Source organism: Argiope bruennichi, chromosome 10 (assembly GCF_947563725.1).
Source record: "Argiope bruennichi chromosome 10, qqArgBrue1.1, whole genome shotgun sequence".
Lineage (NCBI taxonomy): Eukaryota > Metazoa > Arthropoda > Arachnida > Araneae > Araneidae > Argiope > Argiope bruennichi.
In genome coordinates, this window is record NC_079160.1 from 14891283 (window position 1) to 14904788 (window position 13506).

The 13506-nt window shown below is 32.9% G+C and overlaps 1 protein-coding gene across 1 annotated transcript in view; it reads right to left on the reverse strand.

Moving 5' to 3' along the window:
* LOC129987446 (adhesion G-protein coupled receptor V1-like) overlaps nucleotides 1-13506 on the reverse strand; it is an 81583-nt gene continuing 68077 nt past the window's right edge. Inside the window, exons 23-25 of the mRNA XM_056095429.1 lie at nucleotides 9319-9933; nucleotides 3316-3489; nucleotides 1-359 (exon numbers count right to left, since the gene is read on the reverse strand). Of these exons, the coding sequence (XP_055951404.1) occupies nucleotides 1-359; nucleotides 3316-3489; nucleotides 9319-9933 (1148 nt within the window). The remainder of the gene's footprint in view (nucleotides 360-3315; nucleotides 3490-9318; nucleotides 9934-13506) is intronic.

The following is a 13506-nucleotide window of genomic DNA, read 5'->3' on the forward strand; positions in this document are numbered from 1 at the left end:
TCAACCTAACAATCCTCCCACTAGTCCCCCTCCAACACCGACACTTGTTCCTACTTTTACTCCTCCACCACTACTGACGATTCCTCCAGCTCTTCCACCGCCACTAACACCGACGTTCGTTCCAACTTTTATTCCACCGCCACCACCACCGAGGAGACCGAGTCCCCCTAGGAGACTTCCTCCACCTCCTCCACCACTACTGACGATTCCTCCTGTCCTTACACTTCCACTAACACCGACGCTCGTTCCAACATTTAGTCCTCCGCCACCACCGAGAAGTCCTCCTACGAGACCTCCTCCACCACCTCCGAGGAGACCACCGCCACCACCAACGATTCCAGTTCCTCTTCCACCACTATCTATTTACAAAAGAAAAAAGAGGAAATTAACGTACAAATTACTCCCTATCAATTAAGACAATATTTAGAAATGCGTGTAAGATATAACATGCGATGAAAGAATTTAGGGAATAAATGTAAGAGTAATCAGATATAAAAACGAAAGAGTCGTTTTTCTGAAGCAATAAAAGCAACAACGATTAACATATGTTTTTTACTTTTAATCGAATAAAAAAATGCTTTCGAAAATAAATAAATGACAATTAATTTCCTGATTCTTTTAAACAAAACTTCCACTGATAAAAAATTGCTTGGTTTTCAAGCACGTGTGGGTACTGCTGTTTCACTACCCACTATGTAATATGGCCGGCAAGAACTTTATATTTCTTTCACAGTATGAAAGAGCTACTTCTACTTGCTCTGTTAATCTTTTTTTTTTTCTTCTTTTTGTATCTTTTTTCTTGTTAAAAATGGCGTTGTGTTTCTTGAAGTTCTGAGCACATAAGTGGAGGAATCATTCCATACCCGCGCACACTTGAAAATACATAAAAGATACACTTTGTACCAAGAAAGCTAGCGAATTTTTTAAGAGAAAGATTTACAAAATTCATTGGTTAAAAATCATTACTTCTTAGGGTAAAAGATTGAACTAATCGTTTTTCTTCATTAACAACAGTAAAAAAAAAGTTAATATATTAACAGATGTTTTCTCTTTCGAAAAGAAACGAAATTGTTTGGATGCATTTAAACAAATCTTCGCTTATAATATGAAAAGAATTTGCTTGTTTCAAAAAAAATGCATAAGGGATTGTATGAATGAGGAAAAAGTGCAAATTAATATTAATAACCGTTTTTCGAAAAAAAGGAAGGATTATTTTTATGCAATAGCAAAAAACTATTATTAGATACAATTTTTTGTTGTTTTTTTTTGTTTCAAACTAAAATACAGTTGTTTAAAATAAAGATACTTCCTAACATTTGTATAAGCAAATATCACGGAACACATATCAGAGGCAGAGTAAAAGAATATGGAATTTAACAATTAAATACAATATACTCCCGAGTATCCGGTCCTAGTTTTAAAAATACTAAAAACTTTACATTTTGACTTTTTTTCTTAGAGATACCTTTTCATATTTGAGTGTCATTTTTCAGCGAAAAATGAAATCTATTTGAGTCAATTTTCTTATGTCTTTGGCCAACAATTTATGTTAATGTTTTTTATATTTCCTGAATTTAAGTTAGGCATTACAGAATTTATTTTAAAATGTGAACAGTATATATTCTTTAACATACTTTTCCCTAATAAATTCTTGAAACATACAGTATGGTATATCAACATATATAAAATATCAGTACAGTGCCTTTTACTTTGACTCCACACATTACGGGCAATGACTTCTATGATGCCGCGACCGCGTTCACATTCAGATAAATGGAGGTCTTAGTACTCAATAAGTGAAAAAATGCATGTTATAACAGTGAGTTTGAGTATAAAAACTTTGTCTTCTGGTATTGGTAGGCAAAAAAATGAGTTCATAGAGCTCCAGCCCTTCCGGCGTTGTTGTTATCCAGCCTACCCTTCCGCCATTTAGACCGGATACTGGGGAGTGTACTGTACGATTATTTCTCCAGAGGGGAATAAAATCAATGAATTGCTTTTTTTTAAATAGAAAAAAACGTGATTTGTCAAAAGATATATGCTAATGCCATTTAATTAGCCCTAAATATTATTTATTAGATTTTTTTTTTCGAATGGTAGGTGAACGATACAGTTTTTTGAAAAAAAATTATTCTAATAGATATATAAAAAAGCCATAGTATGACTTCTTAAACTTCTTTAACAATTCTGCATCCACTGAAACTTTTAATAAGGTACAATTTATAATCTACTATAAATAAAAATTTATAATCTACTATAAAGCGAAAATAGAAGTGGATTGCTTCTACTTGTTGTTTTCAATGATTTTTAAGATTGTTTTTAACAAATGAATTGTTTGCATTATTTAAAAACTCCGAAGATTTCAAATTAAGTTTTTGATGGTAATAGCGGATTTCGTAATGTTTTGTCTAGATTATAAACTTTTCAAATGATTTTTCTGTTTTACACGTTTATACTTACCCGCTTTACACGTTTTTACATACATATGTCTTACACGTTTTTACATATGTTTTACACGTTTTTACTATCCAATCGAAAAGGGATAATGGGCTTTGCTCTGAAATCGTTTGGTAACGGAATAGGAGATACAAAGTTTCAAATGGTTTTTAAGAACCTTGTGTTTTCTCTTCATAATTGCACTGCATTTGATATTAATTTACTCGAAGATTAGAAATGTTGTTCTGGAAAGACTGGACAACAATTGCACTAGCCTGAACCTTCATAGGGCTTTCGATGTAATCGCCAATGTTGAATATAACATGTTTCCAGCCAGCTGGAAACCAGGTCCAGCAGGTTCGTACAATTATTCGTCTGGAAAGGTTGAAAATGCGGTGTTTGGAATTTGGAATTGCTAATACAACAATGGTACTAGCTTGAAACGCTTATAAAGTTTTCGATGTAGTCGCCAATGGTGCTTATAACGCGGTCCCGGCCAGTTGGAAACAAGGTCCAGCGAGGTTCCGTACAAGTATTAGTTCTGCTAACGACTCGGATAGAGCTGTCCAGTATTTTAAGAATCTCTGGAACAATTCAATAACAAATGTCATAAAACGGCTCCTGATTTTCTGCAACTGAATCATAACATAGGGACTTAAATTCTAACAAACTAACTCCCAGCCCCAGGGAATATAAAGCCACGAATTGTTCCGAACTGGTCCAGAAATTCTTCAAACGTTAGACTGACAGATCGAGTCATCGATAGAAATAAATAATATTGCTTCCGATATCATAACGTGAAGAGCACGCTTTGAAAAGAACGAAAGAATCCAGGAAATCAATAGATAAATACCTCTGAAATTTCATTAAAATACTTACTTGGACATTGCGAACGTGGGACACATTTCGAGGAGTGCAGACTTTCGAGTATAAGACCGCTGGGACAGACGCAAGCAGGAGTACAACTTTTCGAGCAGATGGGGTCAGCAATCAAATTACAAACCTCAGGACAACCAAAGAAGCATGACTTGAAGATCAATCCAGGTTCACAATCTGAAACAAAAAAAAGTTTTTGAAGCGTCTTTGAATTAGTGAACTAAACAGCAGATACTTTTTTATTTTAAGTATTTTTTTGACTTTTAAATAAATGGCAAATGTATTTATACGATGATATCGAAGTAGTGCCAAATTTAAATCTGTTAATTCCTTTCGTACCATACTTACAAATATACCTTTCTTAGACAGGATATAATTCTTTTTCTGGCATTTCACGCTGACCCAGCATAACCTTTATATCATTTAGGTGAGATGGGTCGACATGGCAATTATTATTATTATTAATAATAAAAATAAGGACGTTGAACGTTTATAAGTCATCACTCTAATGTGTCTTATCCTGTTAACCCGCTTCTTGAACGACCGCAGAGCCATCTGCTGATTTAAATTGTAGATTTTGTTGCAACTAATTTTGTATCCGTGTTTAAAAATGGTCTCCTTTACTTCCAGCTGTTTTGTTGGAAATGCATCGTTCAATTTTCAATTGTTGCAGATTATTGATTTTTAAATTACTTCTTATTTTTTAATAATTGCGTTTCAATCATCCTGAAAGGACAAGGCTCTTATTAACAAGAAATGGGTTTAAAGGAAAGCCTCTAAACATATGCTTTACATTAGACCCTGTTCTCCCTATTCCTCAGGTTGTTTCTACTCGTCCCATTTGAGTCTTCAAAACTATTTTTTTTATCAAAATAAGTTTCTTCGGCTTTAATATATTTATTACAAAGATTTAATAATTATTCTAATGCCTATTGCAGTTCATTTGCATAATTATCTACAAAATAAGCATCACGTTTGTTTATAAGACTGAAATACCATCAAATAATACCACTCTGATTTCATTTTAAATTTTAGGAATAAATAGAAATCAGAAGGAGCTAAATCAGGCAAATGCGTTGCATGATTCAAAACACACACGCTATTATATGTTAAAAATTTATAAACAATAAATAGGATCGACTTGGCACATTATCAGGTAACGCCAAATGTTTTCATACTGGTGTTTCAAATGAATGCGACGGTTTCTGATCATCAAAAGCTTCAAAATGTTTAATCAATATTTACTAGTAACTGCTTACCCAAATGGATCTATTTTTTATCAACGGTATCTTTATCATCGAAGAATCTAATGTTCATTGAATTATTTTGAATTTTGATGCAGACTTCACTTTTTTTGGATGGTGATGAGTTTTTAATTTCCATTTTGTTCTTTGTTTTTGTGCTTTGAATTATATTAAAAACACCATATTCCATTAACTGTAACAACCGATCAGAAGTTTGGATCATTTTTGGAGACTGAAATGGTATGTCGGTGAAATGTACTTCTGATTTTTGTTTATTGATTAAAGTGTTTAGAACAAATTTAGCATAGACTTTGCTTTTCCCAAATAATTTAAGAAAGATAGTTCGATGATTCTTTGTCAATGGCTTTGTTGAATTGTTGAGGACATAAAATATCTTTTAAAAGAATTCTACTTTTACAATATTCCAAATTTATTATATATATAATATAATAATAATATGTAAATAACGTTTAATATACATCATTTTGGAGAAATGTTTAAAAATTTCGAAGTATATATTCCATGGTCAAAAAATTATATTTTCATTAAAACCTAGTTTCATTTTAAGTTTCATTATTTGTCTTGGACGAACCTGTTCGCTCAAAGTAGCGCCAGTATAAGACTTGTCCCTTAAGAATTACTTAAGGGCTGTCTCCTAGGAAACTGGGATGAAGCATCATAATCATGATTTACATACTGTGGAAATGCATTTCAAATGAAGATTACCATTGCTGGCTAAAGTGGAATTTCAATAAAATAAGTTAAAAGGTAAAAGTTGTCGCCATTGGACCACTCATTTTTAATAACTGAAAATAAATAGCACAATTCCTTTTTTATACTAAATGCTAGTCAAAAAAATAATGATTCATACAATATTTTTAGAAATATTTAAACAAACAGATGTGAAAAATATTCTGTATTATGCGTGATTCTTACTACACTCATGTCCAAAATTAAGGTCACAAAATTATTTTTCAAAGTAATTCTAAATAGCTGCAAGTAAATTTTAAACAAATTATATTTTATATATTGTGAAGGACTGGTAACACGATATTAACCTTTGCTGTGGGAAAAAAATGTTGTTTAGCATTAGTTTTTGAGGGACTACTGAAATTAGACCGTTTAGGCATTTGGGAATTTTGCCTGCAATTTTGTGAATATTGCATTAAAACAAAAAATTTAACCTGTTTCCAATGAGAATGAGTTCTCATAATCGTTTAGACAACTCCTTGAGATGGAGAGCCATTGGCAGGCTTGAAGCTGAGCAGTCTCAAGCGGAGGTGGCTCGATGGTTAAAAGTAGCACAGAAAGCGGTATAAAGGCTGTGGAATCAATTCCAAACAAATGGTACTGTAACAAGAAAGGCTGGCCAAGGCCGGCACAGAGCAACGACGCCTGCACAGGACCGCTATTTGGCATTAAGGGCACGACGGCATAGGCTGATAACGGCTCCTCAGCTTGCTCGTGACCTTGCTGCTGCGTCTGGAATAAGAATTTCCAGACAAAAAGTATACAGACGTCCAGCAGAGAGGGCCCTTTATGCCCGGTGACCAGTTGAGTGCGTCCCTTTGACTGCATTCAACAGAAAAGCACGGTTGTTGTGGTGCTTAACATATCAGTCTTAGGCACAGCAAGAATGGGGGCGTGTTCTTTTCAGTGATGAATCGAGATTTGCCACACAGAGGGACACTCGTCGAATCTTCATCTGGTGAGAGCGAGGAGCTCACTATCATCCTTCCTACGTAAAAAAAATCGACAGATTTGGTGGCAGAGGAATCCTTATCTGGGGTGGCATAATGTTGGGCAGTCGTACACCACTGCACGTCTTCGATAGGGGTACTCTCAATGCATATCGCTATAGGGATGAGATCCTTGAAGCCTATGTGAGGTTGTTCCGGGCTGCTTTTGACCCAGACTTCATGTTTATAGACGATATGGATTTGCTCTCGAGGTCTCCATATCTCAATCCTATTGAACATGTTTGGGATGGTATCAGAAGAGCCATTGCACAGTGTAACCCCCCTAATAACACCCTCCAAGAGGTAAAAGCCCGCTTTTGGAAGAATGGACTTTGTTGCCCCAAGCATTTATTAACATCCTCATAAACAGTATGAAAGCTCGTTATGAAGCCTGTATAGCAGTGCACGGTGGTCACACTCCATATTAGACAAGTTTTTCCCGAGATAAATGCTTTATCTCTGGTTCATAATGTAACACTTTTTGATATACCCTGTTTCTTAATTCCTAATTAAAATCATTTCCATGTTGTTATGTGTCTATGTTTTTTCTTCCATTGTAGTGTACCTCTGTGCCAAATTTCGTGGCAACACAATGAATAGTTTTTCATTTTTCACAGATTTTATGTTTGTGACCTTAATTTTGGACATGAGTGTATATAAAGTTATTTGGAACAATTGCATTATCTATAAATAATAACTTTTTCTAAACAACATCATGAATACAAAATAAGCATTAATATATAAAAGGAAGCTCAATGTTTTGTCTGGATATGCAATAATTTCTATTAGTGACTTCCCTTGGTCACATCAGCAATATCCATATGACTGCCCATTTTATAACTATGTGGAGCTAGCTCTATTTGTTGGTATTTTCAGCTTGTTCAGTGTTTGTCTGGCAGCCTAATAACTGATGTGACTCCTCGTGGTCACAATGGGAGTATCCATGTAGTGGTCATTTCACTTCATTACGTGAAGCACTATTTATTGCTACTCTCAGTTTGTTTACTGTTGTAAGCATTTTGCATACAAAATAAGAACTTACTACAGAAGAAAGCTCAAAGTTTTACCTGGATGCTGAATAACTGCCATGACCTCGCAATCATATGGATAACATTCATGCGTTTGCCCATTTCACATCTATGTAAAACACTATTTATTATTACTTTGCAGCTCGTTCATTCTGGCAGGCACTAAAAGGTTTTAGTGCAGAGTCTATGACTCATTCTAATGAAACAGAGAGCCAAGAAATCCTTTGAGAAGATTTATATAGCCACACCTAGAACATACATGTGGCTATTAAAAGCGCATTAATGATTATGTACATGCTTCACAGTGTCTAATATGAATTACAACATAGATGTGTACTCCATGATCTATGGAAGTATTTAGGTCAATTATTATGTACAGAAACAAAGTTTAATGACTCCTTTTTTATTTTTTCTCGTTTTACTGTTTATAAAAAATGTAGGCAATTCAAAATAATGTAATCGTTATGATTGCATTATTTTCAATTGCCCTACACGAATCAGAACAGAAAGCTTTTGGTTCAGTACAGAAATTTCAATCAGAACAGAAAGTTTTTGGTTCAGAACAGAAATTTCAATCAGAAGAGGAATTCCAATCAGAAAAGAAAGTTTTTTGTTCCGTACAGAAATTTCAGTCAGAACAGAAAGTTTTTGGTTCAGAACAGAAATTTCAATCAGAAGAGGAATTCCAATCAGAAAAGAAAGTTTTTGGAAAATAATTTTAATTTAATAACAAATCTAGTATCGATTTGTCCATAAGAGTTGCGGAATTTTTAGTATGTTCTGAAAAAAATTTTTTTTTTATGAAGTTTCGCTTTCGTCTATTTTTTTCCACTTTTAGAGTTCGAGGGTCTTTGCTTACTTTTTCATTTAGAGTGTACAATGATTAGAAAAAAAGGGAGAACAAATAATAAAAACGTGAAAATAAGGCAGGAAATGAATCGCCAAGAAAGAGGAAAGTGAGTCAGGGCAGGTTTGCAAGTAGCCCTTGAAATATTACTATGCATAAAATATATTGATTGTTTGGAGGTGAAGGCAACCTTTCAATTGAGAGGTGACCAGAGCTGAAATCAGAACAGCCCCCTCTTGCAGCCGGGTCAACTGATTCCTTTTTTTTTTTTCATTCCCCTTAAAGTACGACATCATTTTCTCCTTTTTAAAAAATCTTTATTTGATCTCTTATGAATTTTTATCTCGATTCTTGTTATCTCTACAAAAATAGGTTTGGTTTATTGGATATTCATTTTCTCTTATTAGAGGTCACTCTTCGGAAAAATAAATATTTGGATAATTTTTTTAAATGTTAGTTAGAGGAAAAAGTTTATCAGGAGATATATGACTTATTCTTGATTATGACATCTGAAAACAATGAATATTACAGATAAATTACTGCATAGTTTATTTGTTATTCCTTTTTAGAGCAGAGCATTATTGCACTGATTGAGCGAAAATAAATGTCTGTGGGGAAATTTTCGGATACTTTTATCTTTTGAATTATCGCTTCAGTATTCCTATAATTTTCTACTAATCAAACGTTTAGGAATTTATATCATATGCCAGTTATATTTTTGAAATGCAACAAACTTTATATCTGGCTTTGAAATTAAAAATCTTAGGTTATTTATAGGTAAAATAGCTTTTTTAAATATGCAATCTTTAAATAGATACATTTTGCATTTTTGTGATTTCTGAGTTGACAAGCCACCACTGGATAACACATCTCATGTAGCATAGCCAATAGCACAGCATTGTACAATATTAGACGATATTATATAATATTATTCAATATTATACAATATTGCGAATATTATTTTATATCATATATTGTGCACTATAAGTGTGCTACTAGGGATAATTATAATATATAAATTAAAAAAATTATAACTCTCAAACCCATTACTAACTTTAAGTACAAGTCATTGATGGATTCATTGAATTTCATCGAAATATATTTGGCAATAAAATAGAGAACTAATTAATAAATTTTTCGGTATTAACCTTCTTGTCCTTGAGGTGGTTTGCGACGTTGTCTCTGAGGAGGTGGTAAAGCTGGAAAAGATGATTGTCCTGATCCTGGAAGGGGTAGGTTTGAAGATGGCAGTCCTTGAGTTCGTATTGCTGGTAGCTGAATGTTTGCACTGGAGACTCCAGCGGAAAGATCAGCAAGTTTTATTGAATCTGTTCTTCTACCGCTCGAAGAAGAAACTGATGTTTCAAAACGTTGATGGAAAGAGATTTGCGACTCCGCAGATTTATTCGATCCACCTAGGATTACAGTAAGAATTTCTCTTCCTCTAAGTATGACTCCCCTTTCAGGATCGTATAGCCTAAGCTTGAATGATTTTCCTGCTCGATTCGGGTTGTCTATCAAGTTCGCTGACATTCTAAGTTCCATGTCGTTGAGTTCAAATGTAACATTTCCTTTAGTTTTCTTGTAATGGACATTCTCGCGAGCAGTGCCATCCAGAGTTTCCATGAAAAGGTTCAGTTTTTCCCAATCATTTCCTTCTCGTCTGATATTAAAATAGACAACTGGGGATTCTAGTGGAACAGTTACAGAAGTTTCAGGAAAATAAATGAAAGGTCCTTGAGATGCAGGAATTGATGGTCTCTCTGCGAAGTTTAAAAAAAGACAGCTATTAACAAATACTTATAACAGATAAGATAAACAAGAGTTTGTAATGATTTGTACTTATATAAAACAATCCCGAAGTAAAATTGTCTTTCACAATATTTTGTTTAAGCTGAAAATACATTTTGAAATCAAAATTCCCCAGGTGTTTTATTTTATTTATTTATACAAGAATTGATTTTAATTATCATATCCTTGTTTTTAATTTTTGATAATTTTCATAAATTGAAAATCTGTATATCCAATTTTGTCTCTTCCTTTCTCTCTCTAAATTTTGTTTCTGTTTTTTTTTTTTTTTTTTGCTTGAACCTTATATGATCGGAAGTCAATGCATATGTTATTGAGTAGCTAGGAGGAACAATTCTGATGTTAAAATGTTGTGTATATTCTTAACGACATTGAGAAATAGGAGTATTAAACACTTTAACTTTTTCGCACTATAACTTCAGAACTAAACACTATTTTTATACCATCTTAAAATTGAAGCATCTAGCTTTTCCGGGACACCAATTTTATTTTCATTTTTTTTTTTTTAATTTTTAATATATTTTTCAAAGATAATGTAAACACATTTGATATAAAAATCTTTTCACTATATCTAAACATATAAAGAAAAGTAATTGTCACAAGATTCGATTTCGAAAATTTGACTGATCTCCAATTTTTAGACTTCCCTGACCCCCAAAACACATCTTTGGAATTTTGTCGGAGGACAAGACAAATGAAAAACGCTTTGAGAGTAATCATTAAAATTTTATAATTCATTTTTAAAACAAATTTATAGATTTCTATCAAATTTTTAACTGCATTCATTCATAAGAACATTTGTCTATTTTCTCGCGTGCAAGCATAAACGATAACTGCATTCATTCATAAGAACATTTGTCTATTTTCTCGAGCGCAAGCGTAAACGATAACTGCATTCATTCATAAGAACATTTGTCTATTTTCTCGAGCGCAAGCGTAAACGATATCTGGAAAAATTAAAGACCTAGGTGAATAATATTTGGTACATAGTTTTAGCATCTACAGTGTAGATCCGTTTCCAATTTTGAACTAAATCCGTCGACGAGTTGACCTTCTATCTACCCATATATTCACTCCCATGAAAACACGGTAATTAAAAAATGCAAGACTTAAATATGAAAATTTTGTATGCGATCCTTCTATTAAAATTTTAGTTCTGTGTCAATAAATTGATTTCAGTCTGTCGAATAAAAAACGATCAAAATCCAAACTCGGTTTTCATCGCTATACTATGAAGTGTAAAACGCCCATTTGCGAAACACTTTTACTGTACCTGAGAATCGGAAAGTGAGGAAAGACGCTCCGTTTATATTGTCACCTATCAAACTCTCTCCGGAATCCGATTCTTTCGTAATAATTCTGAAGACTTATCCTTGTAAAGCTGTACTCAAAAAGTTTAAGCACTTGTAACATAAATCCTTAGAACATTTTCTTTCAAATTGCGTATTTCGAGGATTCTCCGTTATCCTCTACCATGCTGACAGACCATTTGTCCAACAGATAAACATTTTTCTTCTTCGGGTATCTCCGTATTTTGAATCACCTGTTACAAATCTGCCAATCCTTGAAATTTCATGTATACATGCTCCTCATTGTTATGAAGAAAGCAGACATTCCTGTGATTTTTGTTATATCCTCGAAATAAATTATATATCCTCGAAATAAATTTCTCTCTCATTTTCAGTGTTCCTTTGCTTAGCTGAAAAGTCAAAAAGAGAAAGAAAATATTATCTAGAGAAGTGACTGGAAGTCTAGAAAAAGTATTATAACCGTCAAAAAATTCAAACTCCAGATTTTGATGACTCAACACGTTTCACACCTTTCTGAGTTTGAAAAAGATATTCTCGTTTCATTTTGTCTTTTTATCTGTCTCAAAAACGCTTTGAGCTAGACGAAGAGAATTTGGTACACGGTTTTACACCAAATTTGTATATTTCTATGAAATTATGAACAAAATCCATTCAGAGAATGTCTGTTTCTGCGGTTGTTCAAATATAAATTAGCGCGATAAATGGAGAGAACTAGATACATAAAATTCGGCACACAGGTGTATAGTGTAGAAACTTAGAAAATGTTGAGTCAAATCCATTAAGAATTGACACTTTACTGGTCTATATTACAAAAAGCATGTAAACTCTGTAATTCAAAAACCCAATATAATAAATGTATCAAAATACTTAATTTATAAATAGATTTAAATATATCAAACGTATTTATGCGTGATTTTATTGCTACTATTGTAGTTCTTTGTCAAATTTTGTTTTTAATTGATCGGAAAAAGCTCTTCTAATTTACAAATTTGATTTTTGCATACTATTAACCTCATACTAGGAACTGTACATTAAAAAAACTAGTCACGGCTGGCACGATAGATTCAGTAAAAATGCTGAATTCACATCAAAGGTTAATATTTCGTAAATACTGTACGCCAATGCCATACAAGGCGTTCTCTGCCTTACTCAAAGTCCTCAATTATTTGCGGGGATGGGGGACAATACCATTATTAAAAGAGAAAGTTTTGAAAATAACACATCTGCCGGTTATTATAAGTAGAGATAAATGGTTTATATTAGTCTTACAATATTTAACTTTCCTCGTTAAACATAACTACCTTAAGAGGATGATTGGTGTCTGTGGGATTTGCATTTTAAAGCATCATTAAATTATTGGTGTTATAAAAGGTAATTTTCGAGAATGGAACATTTCATTCAAATTCAAATAACAGCACGTGGCTATTCTACAGTCAATGATTCCGATGGGATTGGATGGTTGGATCTACCAATAACAACTTTCAAAATTCGAGTGTAATTTCTCTGCATTAAAGCATAAATACAATGCTATTTTTTAATCGCGATCTTATACAGATACTTGGATTGAGATTGCTAAGACGGTAAGAACGTTAAACATTAAATCTAATTTGCAATCAAGCTATTGCTTTCAGTTTAAAAAAAATCGCCAAAATGCATTCAAGAAAAACATTTCTTGTCTCTGTTCTCTATAGAATATATGCATTTTACGCATAGACATTTAATTTTTGGCTCTACGGCACCAGAATGTCCCAGGTATTGTGCTGATTTTAATGCCTATTACATTTTAATTGAATGTACTTATTGGAATTCCCATCGTGTTCGTTTCTTTCATACATTTCGTCGAACTTGGTGAGTGGACATTACCCAAATATTTTTAATTTAAAATAAATAATATAGTTGTTACTTAGTAGTAGATATGATAGTTTTTAAACTTAGCTCTTTTAGCCTTGTCTGCTTTTTTTGTATGAAAAGTTTTTAAAAGTATTATGTCATTGTTCTTCTTATTTTACCTTAATTTGAAAATCATTTCTTTGTAGTATGAAATTTTAAAATTCCATCTCACGTTGTTATATTTTATGTGTTTTTTTTTTAATCACAGTTCATCCGATTTTCCATTCAGCTTTTTATATTTAATATGCCATTAAATTAAATCTTATGCTTCGCGTAGAACAGTTTAAACATGGCTCTTGCACCAATAAACTCATTAATAAAATCACC